Genomic DNA, 25,346 nt, shown 5'->3' with positions numbered 1-25,346 from the left:
AAGTTACTAAAAACATAACCTCCTTGGCAGAAGTAAAAATTGCAAACACACAAAGCTGTGCAGGTATGTCTCAAAACCATGGTCAAGCAAAAAGCAAACAAATAAAAAATCTGCATTATTAGGAATGTGCACAAGGACTGTATCTGCCATAAGGACAGATACATGAGATATTTTTACCACATGCTATCCCTGTGTAATACAATATATCTGTCTGCTATATAATAAGATATATTATAAAGTATTACCATAACATAAGATAGTATAGTAGTAATAATGGTATTAAGACCTATGATTACTGTTTTCATATTCTTTTTTATATTCTTTTATTTTTATTATTTTTTATCATCACGTTTTGTAGCAGGGAAAAAGTTATAGTTTATTTCAATAAAGCCTTTGATCCGGAGAAGAACAGGATGTTAGGAGAAGACCGGGATCTGGTGTGTTTACACCTGTGTGTTCTGACGTCATGACATCCTGAAGATGCTGTTAGCAAAGAGACTGATTTTGGGGCATTTTACAAATTTTTGTCCATTAAGGTATTTTTAACCATTTCATTAAAAAAAAAGTGTCAAATTTGAAGCCTTCAAATCAAAGTAACAACTTTTTTTCAAATTCATACAGTTAATAATTTATACACCTCTCCCAGAAAATTTAAAGCATACAAACAATTTACGGGGAAAAATCTTGGAATACACATATTTTGATAACATTAAAACGTGACATTCACACTGGAACTTATTAAATTATTACAGTCATTTAGTGACTCTTAAAATAACTGAAGAAATGTTAAAAGTACCTGCAGCGAAGTCCAGGGGACCGTCGAGGAGTTGGGGTCCACGACAAGCCATTTTCAGGCTTTGCTGTTGAGATGAAAAACAAGTACAAACAATCCAAAGATGAAGTACTTGTTGTGGCTTGCAAGTAAACTCCGCTTTCAGAAAAATATTTTCCAAAACTTGGCTTTCCACAGGCTGAGGTTGGAGCAATGGAGCTCACCGCAATGTAATTTACACTTAATTCATGATCATTTATACTTACTGCCTTTGTCAGCCTTTATGTAGCATGTATACTAACCACATAGGTATAGGTATACCAGGAAATAAACACAGATATTAGAAAGCAGCAAATCACTCAAGCAAACATCTGGTGACTAACTGACAAAAAGCCTTAGAACCTAGAAACTATGATACTTACAACTTTGCTATGTTTGTGTCATAACATATAGCAAGACCCCATAACGATAACTGACCTTTGACCTCTTCTCAAGATTAATCTTAAGGTTAAAGAAATAATGCTATTTAGAGCTATTTTAACACTATGTTTTTTACTGCCATTGTTTGACAACATATAAGCATAAAGGAAATGGGGATTCTAAATATCAGGTTACTATGACTTTATTATAAACTTTACAGTAACAGGTTAGAAGTGTTAAGCAAGGATTAGTTTAGGAAAAATCACATTTGTGATTAAAACTTTTTACTTCATATTTATTACTAAATAATTCAATAAATTGCACTCAAGTACTGAATTCTCACAAAAAAATAGTAATTATACTGAAAATTATGTCAAGTATTAAAATGGTTTTCAACTGAGCATATAAACCATTGACTGTAGAAAAGATCTTTTTGACACACGCACCGGAGCGTCAGCTTCAAGCGGACCATCACTACCTCTCACATCTAAAGTGTGCTGTGCGGAGTGGTGTGTGGCGAGCCTGTCCACTGATAAAACACCGTTGTTTCCATTCAGGAAATAAAGTGGCAACAATCGATCAGAGACTCCTTGTCTTCTTAAAAACACAACACAACGCAGAGTTGAGGAGTCTGTTTGGGCCGAACTGTTGCAGCGGGACGAAGCAGAAACCGGTTACACTGCACCATACCACATTTGTCATATAAAGTTCCATTTTTTACAGTACATTGTTGAAATTATAAACTATATATATATATATTCTAGTTATCCACTTGCCAGTAATTTTTGAGTAAATGGATGTCAGTGATAAATCAGTGGTGATTCACCTGCAAATGTTTTTAACAAACTTTGTTTTTTGTAGAATTCATCAGCACCTGTGGAGAAATGTATTTGAATATCTTCTGGTTCCACTTTTCCTTACCAGAAAGCTGAGGATGGCTAATTCCTGACAAGGTCACACACCTCAGCGCTTATCATTGGTGTTACATCCTCCGTGCAGCAATTCCAGAGAAAACGAGAGAGCAACGACTACTCATTAAGACCAGCCAGAAATCTGTCGCTTTCTGGCAGCTGTGGAAACTTCCAATAAGAAAGTTTGCATTCTTAGAACAATGCTGGGTCATGTGTGATGTGTCATCATATGAGGATATTACATTTTGACTTAATTTTTCTCAATTAAGTGTTTTGATCGTTGATCCAGTATGGCAGCTTTGTGTTGTGCTGCAAGTTAAAACTCATTGTCCTCAAGAGCACAGCATTTAACAGCTCCCCTTAAAAAAGTCGATTGACTGGACACAATGATTTCCAGTGGGAGATATATTCATCACTCATCCGTGACACTGGAGAAGTCACCTGGATGAGTGATAAAATAATTTTCCATGGAAAATCCAGAGGAACTAAACTTTGTTGTTGTTTCTCTGGGCTCAATTTCAGCCTCAGGAGCATCTCTCAGAAGAAAACCGTTTTGCAAATAATAAGATAGAAAGATTGTTGAACCAGTTGGTATTCTCTGGAGTTTAAGACCAAACTTAAACAGTGAATTGCCATTAGACTGGAATTCATAAGATGAATAGAAATACTACTGAAGCTAAATGATTCATTCATGTGTATATATATATATGATTTTTTTTTCTCCAATTCACCAGGTCTGTAAAGTTCAGTATGACTGTGGTACATGATACAAAAGAATAAATACAGAAGAATAAAAACTTTATGTGAATGACTTTACTCTTCTTAAATATAACTCAGAAAACAAGTAAAAGTACAAATGTGTACAAATTAAGAAACTTCCTCAGTAAGTTTACACTCTTTTGGAGTGAGTTTAATTGTGTGTTAAAGGAGAAAGAGATTAGGAGATTAAGTAGAGGATGAGGTCGTCTGTCCTGCATGACGTCCAGGTGCTGGTTTTCCAGTGTGTGCGTCTGATTAGAGCAGGGCGATATGACCAAAAATATTTATCACGATATACATTTGAAAATTTGCGATAACGATATAACTGACGATATAATTGACACTAGACAAAATAGTTTACAACTCCACAACTTTATTAGTGCAAAAAACCCCATCAATGTATTTTCACTTAAACAAGCAGCTGTTTTTTATGTGCATTAAAGTTATATAAAAATTTAACAGTGCAAATGCAAATTCCTTGCTGACAGTTTAACCAAAAGGCATTTCCAGTGGAAACTGGCCGACATATCCTCAGCATAACCATGTATAATATCCACAAAACTTAAAAAGAGGTTATACACACACAATACGGTAATATTGTGTTGAAGCACAGTACGTATCACTCCGCGAGGCTCCTGCCTACGATAGCCGTAATGCTCCGACAATCCATCAACCGGTGCGGCTTCGTAGCTTAGCAAAGTTGTACTAAAACATTCGACAGATTTTCGAGCACCGTGTACCACATAAAATCGTTTCGAGGTCAGTAAACACAACCAGAATTCATACAAAAGGCACACGGGATTACAAGGGGCACTACTGTCGATTTTCAGAAAAATCAAATGATTGATTTTAAGTGTGCCGTATTTTCCAAACAACACGGTAATAATGACGGCCCGCTAGCATGCTCTACCAAAAATAGTGCTTTGTTTGTGTATCTGACGGACGAAAGCTAAACCAGTGCCACACCACTGAAGTTGCAGCATTTTTACAAACCAATTCTGGTTTATCCGTTTCATTTAACGATCCACTTTCGCTCTTCTCATTCTGCTTTTTCTGCCATGTGCGTATGCAAACATAGGCACTGCCCATGCGCATTTTACCATATTCTATCGCGGTATTTCATTTTCCTATCGTTGCCCAAAATTACACCGGTATTATCGTGAACGGTATGATATAGCCCAGCCCTACGTCTGATGGCCCAAAGCTGCCTCAGAGCTGTAACACCATCAACGGCTGCAGTATGGAACAGATGTGGGTGTGTCCTCATCTCCCAGAGGAGTCCAAATCGTCATCAAACAGCCCTACAGACACAAAAACGTGAAAATATAAACAACCAGACTATCAGCAGAGATTTAACTACTTTAAGACCTCTCATTTCTCATGATGCATATTGTATTTAGGGGTGGGCGATATAAACGATATACGATAGAAACGATGTAAATTTGGCCAACGATAAAGATTTTGACTAGGGGTGGGTTTTTATAATTGATTTATCGATTAAAATCGATTCTGGCTTGGATAACGTAAAATCGATTCATTAAAATCCTGAATCGATTTTTTAATATAAAATTTATTTTGCCCGAAATGCCAGAATCTCAGGTTAAACCTCACAAAATTTCAACAACCACCAAACAGCTAAGACAGTAAATGAGAGCAGGAACACGGATTCTGCACAAAGACTTAAACACACAGCGCGACCCGCGGATCAGAATCAGTGAGATGTCACCTTTCTCACCCGATGACACGGACACGGTCGGGGCTGAAAGCCGACAGCTCGCTGATTCTGATCTGTCGGCGGGTCCGCGCTTTGTGTTCACGCCCTTTATGCGCTGATTCTAAAGCTGTTAGTTTGATGTCTCTCCAAACAATATTGACCGAACCAGCAGCAAAACAAGATCCAAACTACGCTTCACATAAACATCGTCATGTATTCACTCTTACTTTCACTGTTTTGCTTCGACCACGATGCACAGCTCTCTCTCTCTGTACTTCAAGAACAGTTTCCCGTCTAAAAATCTGTTTTCTGCATTATTCGCTTGCTTGTTACGCACAAGTCTACCGTTATTTACAGCGCTGTCGGCCGCTGTTTTTTCCTCCTTTTCCTTACTTCCGAAAAGAAAACCTAATTTCTGCTGTTCAATACTAAACAAATTGAAACTTTTTAAAATTATGCAAAATGCAAAACGCTTAGCCGTGTAACTTCAGAGGTAATGTTCATGTGTTGATTAATGGTTTTCTTTCATTTTTGATATACTGCAGAATATTTTTATAAAATCCAGGCCAGGAAAAATCACCTTCATGTTTTTCTGTGTTTTATCTTCAGCTACTTTGACACAAAGGCCTCTGCTGCGATGCTCACACCTTTGATAAAGTCTTGCGTGTGTCAGCTTAATTTTTATAGATACAAAAATATGTAAATGTACTGATCTGAATTATAATATTTCTGACTGTCAAAATTTCCCAGATTCAAATCGAATCGAATCGAATTGAATCGTGGATCGAATCGATTCAGGACCTTGTGAATCGGAATTGAATCGATTCTAGATCAGTGACGATACCCAGCCCTAATTTTGACTATACCGCTCTATCGTGATAGCGCATGTTGATGATGTCATCAAGCTGCGCCTGTTTTGGTCGAAAGCATCGCAGCGGGTACAACCATTATCATCTGCAAATTATGCCGGGATGACAGTCGTAGCAAAGAGATGAAGCACTTTTGAAATATGGGGAAAGCCAAAAACTGCGCTTCCTCCACTTCCGTAACATCCATCCATCCATCTTCATCCGCTTTATCCGAGGCCGGATCGCGGGGGCAGCAGCCTAAGCAAAGAGGCCCAGACCTCCCTCTCCCCAGCCACCTCCTCCAGCTTATCCGGAGGAACACCAAGGCGTTCCCAGGCCAGCCGAGAGATATAATCTCTCCAGCGTGTCCTGGGTCTGCCCCGGGGCCTCCTCCCGGTGGGACATGCCTGGAACACCTCACCCAGGAGGCTCCCAGGGGGCATCCTGGTCAGATGCCCGAACCACCTCAGCTGGCTCCTTTCGATGTGGAGCAGCAGCGGCTCTACTCTGAGCCCCTCCCGGATGGCCGAACTTCTCACCCTATCTCTAAGGGAGAGGCCAGCCACCCTTCGGAGGAAGCTCATTTCTGCCGCTTGTATCCGCGATCTTGTTCTTTCGGTCACTACCCACAGTTCGTGGCCATAGGTGAGGGTAGGGACGTAGATCGACCGGTAAATTGAGAGCGTCGCTTTTACACTCAGCTCCCTCTTCACCATGACGGACCGGTGCAGCGTCTGCATTACTGCAGCTGCAGCCCCAATCCGTCTGTCGATCTCCGGCTCCCTTCTCCCATCACTCGCGAACAAGACCCCGAGATACTTGAACTCCTCCACTTGGGGCAGGAACTCATCCCCGACCCTGAGTGGGCACTCCACCCTTTTCTGGCTGAGAACCATGGCCTCAGATTTGGAGGTGCTGATCCTCATTCCCGCTGCTTCACACTCGGCTGCGAACCGTTCCAGTGCGAGCTGGAGGCCCTCACCCGATGAAGCCAACAGAACCACATCATCCGCAAAAGTCAGAGATGAGATTCTGAGGCCACCAAGCCGAAAGCCCTCCGCCACTTGGCTGCGCCTAGAAATCCTGTCCATAAAAATTATGAACAGAACCGGAGACAAAGGGCAGCCCTGGCGGAGCCCATCACCCACCGGGAACGAGTCCGACTTATTGCCGGCAATGCGAACCAAGCTCTTGCAATGGTTGTATAGGGATCGAATGGCCCGTAGCAATGGGCCAGACACCCCATACTCCCGCAACACCTCCCACAGGACACCCCGAGGGACACGGTCGAATGCCTTCTCCAAGTCCACAAAACACATGTAGACTGGTTGGGCAAACTCCCATGCACCCTCAAGTATCCTCGAGAGGATAAAGAGCTGGTCCAGTGTTCCGCGACCAGGACGAAAACCGCATTGTTCCTCCTGTATCCGAGGTTCGACTAGCGGACGAACTCTCCTTTCCAGCACCCTGGCATAGACTTTCCCAGGGAGGCTGAGGAGTGTGATCCCCCTGTAGTTGGAACACACCCTCCGGTCCCCCTTCTTAAAGATGGGGACCACCACCCCGGTCTGCCAGTCCACGGGTACTGCCCCTGATCTCCACGCAACATTGCAGAGGCGTGTCAACCAGGACAGCCCTACATCGTTCAGAGCCTTCAGGAACTCGGGGCGGACCTCATCAACACCAGGGGCTCTGCCACCAAGGAGTTGTTTAACTGCCTCAGTGACCTCGCCCCCGGAAATTGGCGGGTCATTCCCCTCATCCCCAGACTCTGCTTCCTCCTCGGAAGACGTGTCAGTGGGATTAAGGAGGTCCTCGAAGTATTCCTTCCACCGCCTGACAATTTTCTGAGTCGACATCAGCAGCGCTCCGCCAGCACTATACACAGTGCAGGTAGAGCACCGCTTTCCCCTCCTGAGACGCCTGACGGTTTGCCAGTATCTCTTCGAGGCAGTCCAAAAGTCTTTTTCCATGGCCTCTCCGAACTCCTCCCACACCCGAGTTTTTGCTTCAGCCACTGCCCGAACCGCATTCCGCTTGGCCTGTCGATACGTGTCGGCTGCATCCGGAGTCCCACAGGCTAACCAAGCCTGATAGGACTCCTCCTTCAGCCTGGTGGCTCCCTTCACCTCTGGTGTCCACCATTTGGTTCGGGGATTACCACCACGGCAGGCACCAACCACCTTGCGTCCGCAGCTCAATGCAGCAGCTTCGGCAATGGAGACGCTGAACATGGTCCATTCGGACTCAATGTCCCCAGTCTCCCTCGGAATGCTGTTGAAGCTCTGCCGGAGGTGTGCGTTGAAGATCTCGCGGACTGGGGCCTCTGCTAGACATTTCCAGCACACCCTCACTACGCGTTTAGGTGCACCAGGTCTGTCCAGCGTCCTCCCCCGCCACCTGATCCAACTCACCACCAGGTGGTGATCAGTTGACAGCTCAGCCCCTCTCTTTACCCGAGTGTCCAGAACATATGGTCGCAGGTCTGGTGATACGATTACAAAATCGATCATCGACCTATGGCCTAGAGCGTCCTGGTGCCACGTGCATTTATGGACACTCTTATGTTCGAACAAGGTGTTCGTTATGGCCAAACTGTGATTAGCACAGAAGTCCAATAACAAAGCACCGCTCGGTAGGGCTGAACGATTATGGAAAATAATCTAATTGCGATTTTTTGCCCCAATATTGCGATTGCGATGCGATATGCGATTATTTTTTAAGGTCTTTGTCTTCTGTATTATTAAACAAAGACAAGCAATACATCATATAGTATGGCCAATACTATATTACATTAATTTTAAACTGTTCTTTCCTGGAAGACAGACCTCTGTTATGATGACATGAGGTGATGCATGAATTGATGACTGACATTTTTATTTAACTTCTTCAATCACAACAGTATATTTGAACATACACAATAGTTTATTTTTAGCTTACAAACATCTGAGCATAAAGTGCTGACAAGGAACCCTGGTGTAAACATTAAAATGAAAGTCAGTACAATGTGCAGATTGCAGAAATATACATAAAAAAAAATCGGTGGCTTTACCACACTCAGTTTTTCGACATCTGTGAACTACTAGACAGTCATTAAATTAAAAAATAATATTAAATAAATAAAACTAATAAATAAAAAATGCACACATCTTACTGATCTCTGCAGTCAGTAACATTACACATTTTTATATATTTTATTTATTGTTTACTCTATTTAATTTGTAAAATATGTGTACACACACACGTGTAGAAAAATATTTAGTATACACATCCAGAAATGCATATACTATTATATATTGTACATATATTTATTAGTTTCAGATGTAGCCATTCTTGTATTTTGCTTGTTTACATTATTGTATTTTGCACAACTCTGTTGCTTGTGAAGCTCGCACACAAGAATTTCACTCACATGTGCTGTACCAATGTACCTGCACATGTGATGTGACAATAAAAGTGATTTGATTTGATTTGACATAAAGTGCAAACATAATAGCAATTGTATAAACAATGAGTATGGCTCAGCTAGCCATAATCATCCTAGCTCACAGGTTTTTTGCTAGGAAGACCAGCATATCTACTTTTGCTGGCTTTAAGGATGAGCGAGTGCAGGTCACTATATTCCCTCCAGTGCTGAACAGACGCTCTGAGGGGGCACTTGTGGCTGGCACACGCAGATATTTGCGGGCCATCTTGCACAGTCGTGGAAAGTGAATGTTGTGCACCTTCCACCAGGCTAAGGGATCATCCTCTCCGTCAATGACAGGGGTCAACAGGTAACTATTAAACTCTGTCTTCACGACATCTTCAAGTGGCAGAGGCAAAGCTGAAGAGGCCGCACTGGTCCTCAGACGGTCGGGTAGGCCGGAAGTAAACGGCCATGAAATTGGACGGTCTAGCCTTCTGATTAGCGTCACTGCTGTCTCGGTGGAGCTTAATAAACTCGGCCGTCTGCTTCTTGCTATCTAAAATATAACCAGACACTGGTGTAAATTCTCGACTGTCTCATACTTCTGTTTAATAAGTTTTCTGTTTGACGTTTAGTCAGCTGTGTGAAAACCAAGGAGGAACCCACCCGGGGGATTAATAAAGTTTTATTTTATCTAATCTAATAACTTTAATCTCAGCCAAACCGATTTACTCACGAACAAACAAAACACTGAAAAAAGCCCAACAATAACATTTTTAGGTTGTCTAAGTGACTTATATATTACGTTTAACCCGAGCAGCGAAAGTCCGCGGTGATCTGAAAATGATGTGCCGGGAGTTGTGCCGTTCTCGGCCGCATCAGTAACCCTCGAGCTCCCGGCTAGCTATCGAGCTGGTGGGTAGCAGACGCCTCCTAAAACGTCGAAGCACTTTTGCAAATATGCGATATCTTGATAAACCGAGCAGATATTTGATGTTTACACAACTACTTTCTCGCCTGAAAATATGTTAAAAGTTTATTTTGTGACCCAGAAAGATTAGTATGAGTAATTTTAAAACTTAGTAGCGGCCGCCATTGTTGGAAACTGGAGTTTGGCTGGGCCGTGCTGTGAATTCTGGAATATGGTAGGCCACGAAGGACACACCCGACCCATCCTTCAAATTCGGGGAAAAGGAGGACGCATTTGTCGGCTACATTCGGAGGAGTCTACGAATTTGGACAGCCTTCGGCGCGTCGCTGTGACGTAATCGGTCTACAAATGCGGCCTCAGGAGGATGCAGCCCATGAATTTGGACATGTCCAGAGTATAATCGCAGCCTTTGCGGTTAGAAAATTGCACTTGATCATGTCGCGATATTATCGCAAATGTGATATATCGTTCAGCCCTACCGCTCGGGTTCAGATCAGGGAGGCCGTTCCTCCCAATCACGCCCCTCCAGGTCTCGCTGTCGTTACCCACGTGAGCATTGAAGTCTCCCAGCAGGACAACAGAGTCTCCAGGTGGAGCACCTTCCAGCACCCCCCCCAGGGACTCTAAGAAGGCTGGGTACTCCGAACTGCCACTCGGCGTATAAGCGCAGATGACAGTCAGGACCCATTCCCCGACCCTAAGGTGCAGGGAACAAACCCTCTCATCCACCGAGAAAAACCCCAACGTACCGGCAGCAAGACTGAGGGGATATTAGAATACCCACCCCAGCCCGCCGCCTCTCCCCAGGGGCAACTCCAAACTGAGACAGAGTCCAGCCCCTCTCCAGGAGACTGGTTCCAGAGCCCAAGCCATGCGTAGAGGTGAGCCCGACTATATCTAGCCGGTACCTCTCAACCTCACGCACTAACTCAGGCTCCTTCCCCACCAGAGAGGTGACATTCCATGTCCCTATTGCCAGTCTTGGCAGCCGGGGGTCAGTCTGCCAGGGCCTCCGCTCCTGGCCGCCACCCGGCACACAATGCACCCGGGCCCCATGGAGTAAGGCCCGGCCACCAGACACTCGCTCTCGGGAACCCTCCCTGGGCCTGGCTCCAGGGCGGGGCCCCGGTAACCCTATCCTGGGCAGGGTAAACTGTTCCCTCGATGTTCTTTTCATAAGGGTCTTCTGAATCGCTCTTTGTCTGGTCCCTCACCCAGGACCAATTTGCCATGGGAGACCCTACCAGGGGGCAAAAGCCCCCAGACAACATAGCCCCTGGGATCCCTGGGACACACAAACCCCTCCACCACGATAAGGTAGCGATTCATTAATGTTGAATTCTTTCGCAGCTGTTCTATTCCCATGTTGTTGCAGTATATTAATAACTAACCTTGTATTGTGGATGAATAATCTCAGTTGTTCTCCTGACTGAAGTTTGGCCCGTGTATAGCATCCTGCTATGCGATTGCATTTGTCCCTAACCACCAGAATCCCTCACGTTAACTTTTATCGAGTGGAAAAAAAGTTGGCGTTCATCCTCCAGCTTCACTGTGCTAATGTTATGCTAACATAGCTGTGTCGCTAGCAATCACGTAGCACAACATTATATACCAGGTAGTCCAACTTCAGTAACCCTGCAAACGCCACTGCTGTTTAGTTTCCTGTCTTCATTTATGTTGGAAGTGACAGCAGAGCTGTAAGTTTTACTTAGTTTCAAAAATCTCTCAGTCAGAACATGGTATGTCTTGTTTAGGTGGAAACTAGCGAGCTAACTTCCTGTTAACTTCTAACTCCGTTAAATTTAATAACTTCTGTTTTCATGGATGCATGGATGTTAAACTTGATTGTTACACCTGCTAAAGCAGCAACACTGATGATTTTATTAAAGATTAAAGAATTTAGATCGTTTTTAACTCTCAGTGTTCGTTTGACTTTGGGACCTGAAAGGGATGGAGTTTTGGACCCAGATTACTCCGCGAAGCTTCTCACTACGGCCGTAATGCTCTGACAATCAATCAAAACATTTTTAGCAGATTTCTGCTCGCCAAAATCAGTTCGAGGTCAGTAAGCACAACCAGAATTCATACATAAGGCACACTCGATTTTTGAGAAAATTAAAGGATTTTAAGTGTGCCTTATAGTGTGGAAACTACGTTATACAGAAAAAAGAATATATCGCGATATTTATCGTTACGCACATGCTTCAAATTATATCAAGATATGGATTTTAGGCCATATCGCCCAGCCCTAATTGTATTAATAATTAAATTTCATTATCTGTGTCTTTGCCACACAGGTGTAGATACTGTAGGTTCAGTGAATGCTTAAATTGCATTGATTAGAATATACTGGACATTCAAAGCTAAGATTCAGCGCACTGTGTTAGAGGCTGGGATTTGATGAATTCATCATATATACAACCTTTGATCATTGTTTATGTCCAGTTGAGAATGAATCTGTGGACTCAAATATTAAATGAACTGAAATCAGTAGTGTGGTCTCCAGTCTTGATATAAGGAATGAGAGAACTGACAGCTGTTATTTTAATCAGCCTGTCTCAGTTGTTTTAACTCTAAGTACCATAGAGTAATGTGGTAACATCTGGACTGACGAGTTTACTGTCAGCATTTTAATCTCTAGTTTAAAGGCTGTAGGCTGCAGCCATTGCTCTAACACTGTATAAATGTAACAGGGCTCAGTGCTGGTTCTAATAGTCTTAGCTGCTTCCAGCTTTATTTGTGAAGAGCACAGCAGTTCACAAAACACGTAGCTAGCTCGTACAGCTGCGACCTTAAAATAACGGGGCCACAAAAGGTGATGCTAGCGTTAGCCATGTTAGCCCGTTACCTTCAACAGGTGGTCAGACTGCGAAAACAGGCACTCAGTCAGAGGTTGGGCTCTCCGTTGCGCTGCAGGGTCCCTTCATTCTTCACATATCCGTGTCGAGCCGAGTGTACATCCTGAGGCTGAACGGCCTTTGTACAAGCACACATGCTTCTTAGCAGGGCGAAGCTATGAGCTAGAAAAATCCAGGCAGGCAGCATGTATCTGTCCAACCAATCAGAGAGCTCCTTACATCCCATGGTGTGGCTAATTTGAATAGCCGCAAGGAAGTTGTCCATTGGACTACTTGCACTAACACTTCCGCGTTCTATGTAGTCCTGAGTGAGGCACCACACAGACTAAGTGTAGGCAGGAAGCTGTGTAAAGTTGTTAATCCCCGTTCAGTGGGGTTCAGTTCATTTAAGCATTAGTTAAGTTCATTCCTAAAGGCCCATCAACTTGAATGTTTTCCTTGTCTCCCTGCTTTATCACTCCTAATTTGACTAGTCAGATAGTTAAATCAACGTGTGTTTGGGTGATCAGAAACATTTGACAACAAGTTAATACTGCAAATATACACAATCTAAGTTATTACAGTTATCAAGGATGGTTAAGTTGTTTTAATAGGGAGAGAAGGAAACACTAAGCATTCAGGAGGGTGCGTAACCATAACACTGAACTATGTTCCTGTTCGGCTCTTCCATGAAGATGTTACATTTTTAATTTTCGTTCTTTCTTCTTAGATTAAGCTTCTGGATTCATCGCCGGTGATACTGACACATAGCCAGTGCTCCTGTGTGGCAGGCGCTGTTATGTGCAATCACACAGTGGCATTGCTCTTCCAAACAGCACACTACTCACAACTCAGAGTGCCGGTTGTCCCCCCTGTGCATAGCTGCACGGAATCTGAACAGCAATGGCACAAGCCACGGACAGTGGTAATTTAAATGAGGTTAAAGTTTTTGAATTAGTCCATGTTTACATATGAACAGCAACACCATCCATAGTAAATGTGTCTTCTGTTAGGGTGTGAGGCCAGGACCCATCAACTCCATGATCTTCACTAAGCCGGTACCAAATAGGATGGCCCAGACTGGAGTACGGTAATTACATTTGTAAAATTTGGTTTCACGTGTTACAAATGTATGTTGCTATTTTTTTCATACATACATGTGTCAGAATAGGTATTAATTTACATACAACATTACACTTTCTGAAGACGGCTAACTCAGTCATGTACATATACATCCCAGTCTCTAACTTATGCACCACTGTTTTACACCTTTTAGTTTTTAGTTTAGTTGTTGTTCAGTATAATAACCTTCTTCCTTACATTATTGTCATTGATGTTTTCTTTAGGAGTGGCTTCTACAGAGGCATGGTGGGTCCGTTACCAGATCCCTGCTTGTTCAGAATAACGGAGGCATATGCAAAATTTAATATTGAGGACAGGCCACTTGTGACCACAATGAACATGAGACCTGACAAGCCCCTTGTGGAAAGTGCCTTTGGGCTGGTGCAGGAGGGCAGTGTTCTGTCATATCAGCAGCCGGTTTTGACAACCCGGTACATCACACTACACCGCGATGCACCACCAACACCGCACTTGCCTCTGGAGGGGTATGACATCTTGCCATCAGATTGTGTGTTTGTGTGCTCAGAAGAAGAGCTTCTGCATCTGAAAAGCTTGTCTGTAACTCTGGAAATGGCTCACAAAATAGAGGAAGCTACACGTGAGCAAAGCCTGGTCTGAGTGGCATCAGCTCCGCAGGCCCAGAGTGACTGCCTCTAGGTTTCGGGAGGTGTGTCACGTCAGAGGCCAGAGCTCGGCCGAGTCACTAGCAGAGCGTATATTGAAGGGAACAAGGCAGACAGCAGACATGAGGAGAGGAACTGAGATGGAGCCTGCAATAGCAGCAGAGTATAGTAGGCTAATGAATGTTAACTACTCACCCTGTGGTCTGGTCATTCACCCCATTGCCCCCTGGCTTGCTGCATCTCCTGGTGTTGTTTTTGACCCCAATGAATACCCCCAGTTTGGCTTCGTCGAATTCAAATGTCCCAATGTACAAAACTTTATTGACTGCAAATATGTGCAGATGGAATGTGGTACCCCTAAACTAAAAAAGAGCCACGCATATTACTGGCAAGTGCAAGGACAACTGCTCATCAGTGGGATGCAGTGGTGTGACTTTGTTGTGTGGGCACAAGAGGACTACCTAGTGCAAAGAATATACATGGATATAGATGTGCACAATGCAATCAGAGAAAAGGCAGACTATTTCTTTTTTTACATATATATGCCAAGATACCTGTGTTTGAAAAAATGAACAGTGAAAACAGCAAAAAGAAAAACAGATCCTTCAGGCTGGCTGGAACAAAATAACTGATGTTTTATTTTCAATATATTTCATGAATTCTTTTGTTGTTACATGTTACCTTTATGTGACATCAATGAACTGTTATTTAAGCAATGGCATCAATTAAATTTTTAAAAACACACATTAAAACGTTGAATTTGTGCAGAACTTATTTACATGGTAAGTATTTAAAACTCCATGCCTAGCATACTGATATACATTTAGACAATAACACAACTGAACTGTAGAAAATGACAAATGGTATTTTTGATGTTCCAAAAGCTCAATGTCACTTATGATTTTAAAACGATTTAGTGATTTACTTTATAATTTTGATAAACAGTTTTGTTGAATCTGAATAGTAATATAGTATTATAATTAAACAGTATTATTAACATTAAACATATGCAATGAATTTGAATTATCAATAACTGAAACTCAACTATCGGCACTCAAGTACCAGTTCTGTAATCAAGTATTGTCAGCTGAGAAGGAAGAAATTCAACTGTAGTGGCCTCAGCTGCAGGTCATTTTCCATAAGTTACTTGTACTGGCACTGGTGTCTTGGGAAAAATCCATCTTGTCTCACTTAACCCATTTTTTAACTAATGCTGTGTTCTGGTAATTTGACAGCATACATGCCACTGCAAACAGTTGGTTGATATTATAAACATGTGACATGGTAATGATGCTATCAAAAAGTTTGTTCTGTTTGATCCTCCTAATGACTCGCTCCACATGTACCCTGAGTCTGGCTATGGCCTGCGTCTCCTTAACCTGGTATGCTGGCATCTGCTTCTGCTTAGATAGAAAAGGTGGGCAGTACACTTTGCATTTACAACAATCAGTGATTAGGAAGCCCTTATCTACCATCACTGCCATGTCTTCAGTCAACTTCTCAGCAATGCCTGATTGTTTGAATAGTTCCTTGTCACTAACCGAACCAGCATACAGATTAGAGATGAATGTCACTGGACCATGTGGAGCTATGCCAACCAGGGCTTTCATCGTACAGTGGGATTTGTACGAAGAGTACATTTCACTTTGGAGAAGTGGTGAGGATGGTGTCTGACACCTCAGCTCTGTACAGTCAAGGATCATCTGGGTGTCTGAGAAATCTTTGAATTCCTCAGGGAGGTAAGCTTGCACTTCTTCACGTGTAAGCCAGATGCACTGAGACCCCAGTGCAGTGGCAAGAAAATTTGTCCATGTTGCAATAATGCGGCTCACTGTGGACTGGTGTATGTTAAATCGGTGTGCCAGGTCCCTCTCCTTCAAACCAACTGACAGGAAAACCAGGAAAAGAAAAAACTCATCAATTGGCTGTAGCAGCTGCCTCTGGAAGGTGAAAACAAAAGGGAAAATGTTACTCCTTAAGCTATGAACTAGTAAAATTATTCTTTTCTTGGCTAAATGTTTTGTAATGGTTAGGCATACCATACTGTACCATGGGGTAAACAATGAGGTGCTGTAGTGCACAGGTGTATGTATGTAAAGGATACTGAGTCTAGCATACATACACCTGTGTATGTATGCTACTGTACATAAAGTAATGTTATTGTACATAAATACAATAACATTACACCTCTAGTTCTAACTACCAACAAACCCATAACCTACTGTTGATGTGCGTGCAGGTGTCAACACTTCTTCGTTCCGATTGGCAGCTGACTTGGCTCTTGAAACCCGGATCATTTTATAGATGCAAGGCTCAATCAAAACCCAGAATGCCATCAAATGATCATAGCTTGGAAATCTATTCACGAGAGAGACATACATCGTGTCAATCATTAATTAACATTACACACTGACATAAAAATAATGTGAACTGTGACAAATATGCTAATGGTATGCTGTATAAAATAGTCTGATTAAGAGTATTTGGTGTTGTATTTTACCTGTAGCATTAGGATATCGTTTAAATACTAAAGCATCTACATAAAACATACAATCAGCAGAGAAAAAGTAAATATCTATTTTGTTTTCATTAAGACTGGAAAAACTTTCGAAATTTAACTGATGGTGACCTTGGTATATTTTAAACAGTTAGCTTGAATAGAACTTAGATGTACCTGGTATAGAATCGGATGTCAGTGTCGGAGCCAGCAAAACGCTGTAACCCAAATTCTCGCTGGACACGTAACTCCTGTATTTCCTTCCTCAGAGTCTCCACGTCTTCGGACAGGTCTTCTGCAGCTGATGCAGATATGTCCAATGCAGACGGCTCAGGGACTGAGCAGTAGTCATGATCTCTTGTAAGACTGTGCTCTTCTTGATCGTCAGGAGGAACTAGTTCAGGGCGTCGCTCCGTTCTCTCCCAAACACTACGCCGCGGTGGTTCAACTTTATAGCCATTCCACTCAAAAAGTGTTGGTACAGCACCTTTAATAAGCCGCCTTCGACCATCGAGGGTTGTTGGCTCTATGAGTTGATCACTGGCAAAGTGTCTGCAGCAGACCCTGGTGTGAGAGGTAATCGTGAAATGATCCCGGCGTATGTTTAACAGCCATTGTCTTCTCAAGTCGGAATGGGTCGGAAAGGCATGAAAACTTAGTATGCCGTTAAATTTGGCTGAAGCTGAACAAAGTGGGACACAGCAATGCTCGGAGTATTTCTTCTCCTGTTTTTGAAAATGTTCTGTTTTAAATACTTTCCTTTTTATACTCATTCTGAAGCGACATTAGCATAGCTACCGATAGATAAGCAAACGTACCGGAAACGCACAAGCGGTACTATTTGGAAACGGAAATACGTCACATGCCCTAGTGCAAGTAGTCTATTGAAAAGGTAATCCAGCAGCTAATCCAGCAGCTAATCCCGGAGGGAACAGGAAAGAGAAATGGATTTTGAAATGCAGTTTATTAAAGTGCAAATGGAAAAAGGATTTTGAAATGCAGTTTATTAAATTGGAAGTCAAAAATGAATTTACAAATGCAGAATTTATTCTACAATTCATTATTTAAGCACAGAATTCTTTATTTCGATGCGTGGCTCTTGTGGTCCTCCATACCATAAGGATTAAGTACAGCGCTATAAAAATACAGGCAATTTAATCGAATCAGTTATTCCCGTTATTCTGGTACATTTAGGTGTTTTTGGTTAATGTCACATCTGTCTGATTTTATGATGCTATACTGGATAAAAGACGCTGTACAGTTGCTTTAATTTGCCCGTTTTATTTGGCTTTCATTTTACTTTACAACGTTTGCTGAGAGAAATTTTCAATAAACGCAGCAGCTTATTTAGTTTAAATACTAACCTTTATAGGTTATTGTAAAATCGTAACCAGTAGGGAGGAGAGGGCGGGGCGGCGGGGGATTCACTGGCTGGCTGGAGCAGCATCTAATAACCAGCTCGCAAAATAAAACAAAATAAAAACAAAACAACAAACACGAAAACACCAAACATTATGATACAGACTCATAATTTGCACCGATGTTTTTTCGAAATTCTACGCGAAAAGTGAGCGCGAGAGCCCTCGTTGCGACTGCTTGCTGAAGTCAAAGTAAACTTTATTGTCATCTCCGCTACATACAGTCCAGAGAGACGAGACAGCAGTGCAAGAAAACAAACAATAAATATAAGAAGAGTAAGAAAATAAACATACACTTTAGGACTCCGGGTAAAGGGATCAATAACAATTTAAAATTTATAATTTACAGTTTGATGATTTAAAGTCTCACACACAACCTGTCGACAGGGGAGGGGGCCGGCTGCTGCCAAATAGAGCATTTCATTCATAACGCTGTAAATCCAAGCCCATTATGTATTCATGATTTGAATCCTGGTTTGTTTGAAATCCCAGAAATAAACCCTAGACAAAGCATATCTGTGAACTAAGGTGTAGGTCTATTAGGTGATCCTTGGGTTGGGGGATGGGTGTTCATACTGGAGTGCAAAATTAAAACCAATGGAAGATGGACAAGAAAAGTTCAAAGTCATCAGGTGCTCAGTTTAGAAAAAGGAGAAAACAAGAGGAGGAGAAACAAGAAAAAGATACAGGTAAGCGGACGTGTCATTGGATAATGGCAGGTCATCCTGAAACAATCAGAATCAGAATACTGTATTAATCCCTAAGGAAATTATGTGAGTTACAGTTGCTCCAAGACGAAATTGTAAAAATAGTAACAGTAACAGACTAAACTCCAAACAATACATTATGTTACAGATTTTACACATTTAAGAAATAGCACTAATACAGATCACTCAGTTATAAATATCAAGGATTAACAGAGGCGATTATAAATAAATATCAAGAAAATTGACAAGAATATTACAGAGTAGAGCGTGCGTAAAACGGGTGTAACTATTGCAATGTTTACAGTGCATTAGATGGAGGAGTTGTCCAGGGAGATGGCCACAAGCCACAGATTTCCTGTGTTGTTCAGTGGTGCTTTTTGGTAATCTCAGTCTCTCACTGAACGTGCTCCTGTGGCTAGCCAGTAGGTCATGGAGTGGGTGGGGGGTATTATCCATGATTGTCCTTATCTTGGACAACATCTGCCTCTCAGACACCACCCTAACCACCCTCCAGAGGGAGTGGCACCAAACAGGCTAGGACCGCGAAGTTTGAAATTCGCGTTTGTAAAATAGTTTAAGGTGTGGTCAGAGTCCTCAAAAGTTGCGCATAAATCACTATACACAAGCGTTTGTAACACATGCAGCTAAATTTCACTCTGAACTACAACGGGAAAAGGGCGAAACATCTTTATCAAAGGCGCAGTTAAATGCTGCGACAATATTTTACAGTACGGCAACTTTATTGTATATATTCATTTTTTATTCGTTTTCTGCATGAAGATGATATTTTCTTTAAATATTTTTTAAAAAGTGATCGACTAACGCAATTCGTTTTAACGAAAGAAATAATCAGACTTAATTAACGTGATGAGTTTTCGTTACGATTTTCAGTTATTGATACTTCTTGTTTATAAAGTGATGAATTAATGATTAAAAATACAAATATATATATATATAAAATATTACAACACTACGTTTTTAAAAAAAAAAACGTTTGAATCGAAACTGTGAAACTAAATGGGAAATAATTTTTACGGGAAACTTATTCTGAATAAATAAAGCCGACGTGTTTATCACTCCACTTTGCTTGGGTGACACTGGGAGTCAAGGTGATGAGGATGACGTGTTGAGCGGCAGGTATAAAAGCAGAAGCCAACAATCGAATGTGACTTTCACATGTGAGCGCTTCCAGGAGCTTTTTCTACAAGTACTTTGAAAACTCTACACCAACGACTTCCAAAGTTCAGCCGCCTCTTAGCCGCCGCATAACATTTCTTGCGCTTCTACACTAGCCTTTACGGCAGCGCCTTTTCTCCTTCTTTACCGATCGCAGACCCGAGGACACTTACACGCGCGCACACATTGCATTGGGACAGCCTGGTTGCATCATATTCAAAAATTAATTAAAAATCATACTTGATAGTTGACATCAAACTTTCAACACATTCCTCCTCTGGGCCACCTACTGTCCCTCTGAGCCAAGTTTCATCTATATCTGCTGTAGTATTCCACAAAAAATAAAGGAAAAGTCTGTTCACATTTAACAACTTTCAAGGAGTGTAATAGCGTCTTATTAAAAATATAATAAAAAACATCTGTGATAGTTGACATGAATTTCTCAACAGATTCCTCTTCTTTGACACCTACACAATGCTACACATGCTAAAGTGGCAACCGCTAACAGTACTCAAGCAAATTTAAGTAAATGTACGTTTTTGGAAAAATGTACTTCCAACAGTACTTTATTGCACCATGTTCATTCACTCATGAGCTGCTGCAATATGAATCAAATGGCTGAATTGCCACCTCAGCATGCAGTCAAGTTCTATACTCTTGCTAATGACCTACTAATTATATTCAGGTGTGTTGCAACAGGCACACATGGTTTCAGAGACTGGAGTTCGAGACCCCTGTTGTCATGTAATGCTTATGTTTTCATTTAAAAAACAGACACAATGAAAATATTCAAAAAAACGACAATTTATTTACTTTGGAGACACAAAAATTGTCTAGTAGAAAATGTTTGTCAGCTGAATGAATTCATTTTTTATTGTCTTGCCCTTTGATGTATATGCTAGTTTTGTTTTGACAACTACCTATTAAAACTGAGACATTGTGTTCATCTCCTTTAACTCTACAGTTTGCGTTACAGCAGCTTTCTTTATTAAATTTGTCTTCACTAAAGAATTTCTGGTTTGCATTAGCACTGATACTCAGAGACATCTGCTCACACGAGCTCTTTCAGTTTGTGGCGTAAAAGTTGCACATATTACTTATAGAGATTGTTATATGACTCACATCTAATGTTACAATGATAATGATAAGACACAGTTTAATAATATTGTTAGTCTCTAATGAAATGAAGATATATGGTTCTAGGCTCGGCAAGAACCTGGTTTTACACAGAGAAATAACGTGTTGTTAGGAGAGGGATTTGCATTGGTGAAAGTGTTGAAGTCACTGATGATGAGAACTGTGGACTGCAAATGGAATGATTTTATCCTAGCATGCTTCCTTGAGTCCTACAGTTGTAACATCAGTTGCAATTAAAAATAAAGGGTTTTAGACATGTCACTTCTGTCTCCTGTGAACAGTCACAGTGGGTGAGTGTAATCGGTTCTGTCCTCTTCATGGATCTTCAGATGTGTGTTTAATTGGCTCTTCCTTTGAAAGGTTTTCCCACAAAACAAGCACGAATGAGGCCTCTCCCCTGTGTGCGTCACCCTGTGAGTCTCCATGTCACCTTTACGATTGAAGCGCCTGCCGCACTCTGTGCACTGGTACGGTCGCTCTCCTGTGTGGATTCTCATGTGTAACGTCAGGGCTCCGCTCTGCCTGAAGTTCACGCCGCATTCCTTACAGCGGTAAGGCTTCTCTCCTGTGTGGATCCTCACGTGATCTTTCAAATGACTCGACTCTTTAAAACGCTTAGCACAAATGGGGCATGTGTGCCTTCTCTCCCTTATGAAATGATTTCCATCTTCTTCCATACTGTCTCCGTCCTTGGAGTTCAACTCGGAGATTTGTCTTTTCTGTTGTCTTGTTCCCGATGGTTTGAGCAGCTTAATCCCCACACCCTCTATGTTTTTAGTATGCTCACTCTGACCAACAAGCTGCTCTGGCTCTACAGAGTGGACAGACTGAGACTCTCCAGACAGTGTACAGCCTTCAACATCTGTCCTGTTTTCTGTAGTAAATGCATTGTTGCTCAGACTGCATTTGGGGCTCAGGGTTAGAGAAGGAGCCTCATTATAATCATCTAGTGGCTGATGAGGTAGTGTACAGTCACAGTCCGCCTCTTCCTGAGGTTTAGATGATGTAAACGCCTGCACTTTTATGATCTTAGATGTATGACGGTTGTAGCGGTGCTGATACTGGCTCTGGTCTTGTTGAGTCCCATGATTCTTAGAATAAGTGATCTCCAGTGGATCTAAAAAAATATTATATTATTATTATAAAATATTATATTAAAATATTAATAATAAATTGCCATCATTTTTAATTATTTATATCTAATTAGTACCACGGTTATCAGTATATTTGAACATGAGAGACGGCTGCGTTTGACATTTCCTTTCACCTTTCTGTTTAACATTGAAACACAACATGAATGTAAAGGAAATCTGTCGTTTACTGCAGTGATACACTTGAGATTTGGTCACTCAGACAGGTATTAGCTCATGAATGTAAACAAACCTGCTCATTATGGGAAGCATCTCCAGCTCATGCAATGAAAAACACACTATTTTTCTCATTCCAGCGCTCGGACTGATATAAGAACAAAATAACTGATGCCAGCTTTTGCTGGATGTGCTTTTACTCAGTCCTCTCCTCACCTTCTGGGTTAAGTTGTTGAACTTCTGACTCCGCGTTTATTCCGCAGGTAGATGTTAAACACTCATCTCCGTGTGGCTCAGCTTTGATAGCTGCTGCCTGCTCAACAGTTAATACAGTGTATAGGTGCAAGGGTGGATCCTCGTGATCTCCTCTTGTCACAACCTCAGGTGACACTGTGGCATCACTCTGCTGCCTACAGGAGGCTCCTTGCTGAGCATCCCTTTGATCATGCTCCTCTTTAATGTGCAGGATGCTCTGGGGCTTTGGGCTCACATGTGAGCCCTCAGGAGGAGCCTCTTCATTACTGCGGGCACTCAAAAGATGATCTGCTGAATGGTACGACAAAAGTCTAGAGGTGAAACAGCTGCAGCCTTTAACATAAAGTAATGAGTATTACATTTACACACCTGATCTGTGTAGCCTGACTTCAGGCCAGGAGAGCAGTGATCGCAGCTGATTTATCTCCTGCTTGGATCGGCTGATCTCTCCCTGGTAGTCTATTAAGGTTTTCTCCACAGCCCCGAAAATCTCCACCGCCGCCGCGGTGAGCCGCTCGGTGATGAGCGCGTTTAGGTGGTGCAGTGTGCCCATGTCTGGTCTGATCCGGTGGAGGTTTCACTGATCAGCTCCAGATATTGGCTTCCTCGTCGGTGTCAGCGACAAGCGTTAAGCTGTTGGGATATCTCCCTCTGCTGGTCACACGCGATGTTTTCTGCACCACATGCTCGCAGTGGAAAAGCAAGTCACACCTGACTTGTAGCCATGTTAGCGCAGATAACTGCAAAAGCCCCGTTTTTTTTTTTTTTTTTACATGTAATTAAAATTACTTATTGGGAAGAAAAAGCAAAGTAAAGTGTGTTTTTAGATGACACAGACTATATTAGACACACAAATAAGAAAACAAACACTGCAAATCTTGAATTAGGAGTATAACTTATGAAGAAAAGCAAGAGTTCAAACAAACTACTGTGGTTTTAATTTTCATTTTAATATATTCCTGGTCTTAGTGGAAACTCCTGCATCATTTGGAGGGGAGTGAGTGACCTTTTAGAGAGAGAGACCTTTAAAAATGCACAGGCTTACATTTCAAAATACTGTTGAGACAATTCATTTTTATTATTGATGCGCAAATTCCTGAGACATAGACTATGATGTTATAATTCTGTATTCATTTGGATTTTAAGATTTGGACTTTAGGCCACTGAGTGCTACAAAGGAAAACACACTAAATCATGAGGACACATTACTGTTATTACTATTACTGTACATAAAACTGTACAGTCCATCTGACAAGGATGCCCCCTGGGCGCCTCCTGGGTGAGGTGTTCCAGGCATGTCCCACCGGGAGGAGGCCCCGGGGCAGACCCAGGACACGCTGGAGAGATTATATCTCTCGGCTGGCCTGGGAACGCCTTGGTATTCCCCCGGATAAGCTGGAGGAGGTGGCTGGGGAGAGGGAGGTCTGGGCCTCTTTGCTTAGGCTGCTGCCCCCGCGACCCGGCCCCGGATAAAGCAGATGAAGATGGATGGATGTACATAAAACTATTTAAATACACATTTTTTTAAGTAAACATTATGAAGACACCAAAACATTCAGAAATCAATTTCTAGGAATTTCAGAGTGGTATGATGAAATCCATGTATGTGTTTATTGCTCTTTGCTTTATTTTCTATAGTGTAGTTCAGAAAGTGAATAAGGTACGGTAAAAGATGAACTGTTACACTCCAAAACCTACACGCAGAGACACCACATACATTTGTGTCTCAGTTTGCGTTTCTTATATCAAACAGAAAGACAGCCGTGTGTCCTTGCTTTGTTCTTGGGAAATCAAGGAAAAGGGTCAGAGGTTACAGATCAAATCAAGATATCAGAACAGATGAAGAAGTCGTTTATGGACAAATTTATACATTTTTATTAGGATGAATTCCTGAATTCCTGACCTGTACACAGTCATCAAGGATGCCAGATTATTATACAGTGCATGGATGTTCAGTCTACTTTATTACACTGATGCAAGCCACATGCTTAGAAGTTCAAAGAACAGGGTTGCACAAGTCTCATTAATGTAAACAAACAGCAACCACGCATTATCCTTTGATTTTGACTTTACCATACACACAGTCACACCTCTGTGGTGCAGAAAGGAACTGTGATTTTTAAAGTAAACTAAAGCTCAGTAGCCGTTATATACAGATGAATCTAATATTCACTAGTCTTCTGTTGTCACTATAGCTTTTTTGCTGGGCTTTATTAGTGTGTGTGGATGCTCTGGTCATGCTTTAGAGAGGTGGAACTTGGATATGGAATTACTCATCAGTCTGACGATGGCATAGGAAGCAGTCCCAGGCATTTGTAGCAGGAGCAGCCACTTGCAAACAATAAGGGGAGACAAACTCCCTCTTTACAAATAAAATGCCAATGTGATGCTGCCTGTGCAGAAGAAATGAAAATGAAAGGAACAGAAACTACATGCTGCAATGGTTGCATATACAATTTGGTTTTCTTGCACATTCCCTGTATGTTTTGCAGAATGAAGTTAT

General features: G+C 42.0%; 2 protein-coding genes and 1 long non-coding RNA gene across 4 annotated transcripts; 1 reads left to right on the top strand and 2 right to left on the bottom strand.

Moving 5' to 3' along the window:
- Positions 1 to 12,938: 12,938 nt before the first annotated feature.
- On the top strand, positions 12,939 to 14,016 carry LOC309706820. The gene is made up of 3 exons (XR_014276804.1): positions 12,939 to 13,526; positions 13,615 to 13,691; positions 13,948 to 14,016. It is a non-coding gene; the product is annotated as an uncharacterized lncRNA (long non-coding RNA).
- Positions 14,017 to 14,596: 580 nt separating this feature from the next.
- Positions 14,597 to 17,724, bottom strand: LOC309706816 (uncharacterized protein). Its single transcript, XM_082533706.1, has 3 exons — positions 17,021 to 17,724; positions 16,569 to 16,704; positions 14,597 to 16,286 (listed from the first exon to the last, which is right to left on the bottom strand). The coding sequence occupies exons 1-3, from the start codon at positions 17,614 to 17,616 to the stop codon at positions 15,534 to 15,536; spliced, it is 1,485 nt and encodes a 494-aa protein (XP_082389832.1). The 5' UTR covers positions 17,617 to 17,724; the 3' UTR covers positions 14,597 to 15,533.
- Positions 17,725 to 20,932: 3,208 nt separating this feature from the next.
- LOC309707208 (uncharacterized protein) lies at positions 20,933 to 23,472 on the bottom strand. Of its 2 annotated transcripts, none has more exons than XM_082534381.1 (3): positions 23,213 to 23,472; positions 22,805 to 23,134; positions 20,933 to 22,398 (listed from the first exon to the last, which is right to left on the bottom strand). In XM_082534381.1, the coding sequence occupies exons 1-3, from the start codon at positions 23,394 to 23,396 to the stop codon at positions 21,563 to 21,565; spliced, it is 1,350 nt and encodes a 449-aa protein (XP_082390507.1). In that variant the 5' UTR covers positions 23,397 to 23,472; the 3' UTR covers positions 20,933 to 21,562. The 2 variants fall into 2 exon arrangements, with proteins under 2 accessions (XP_082390507.1, XP_082390508.1); XM_082534382.1 differs by having other exon boundaries at positions 22,805 to 23,131.
- Positions 23,473 to 25,346: the final 1,874 nt, after the last annotated feature.

The sequence above is a fragment of the Aulonocara stuartgranti genome, assembly GCF_965226115.1.
Source record: "Aulonocara stuartgranti genome assembly, chromosome: 5".
NCBI classification, from domain to species: Eukaryota; Metazoa; Chordata; class Actinopteri; order Cichliformes; family Cichlidae; genus Aulonocara; species Aulonocara stuartgranti.
Note: the sequence above shows the minus strand (reverse complement) of the source record. Positions and strands in the feature narration are given on the sequence as shown.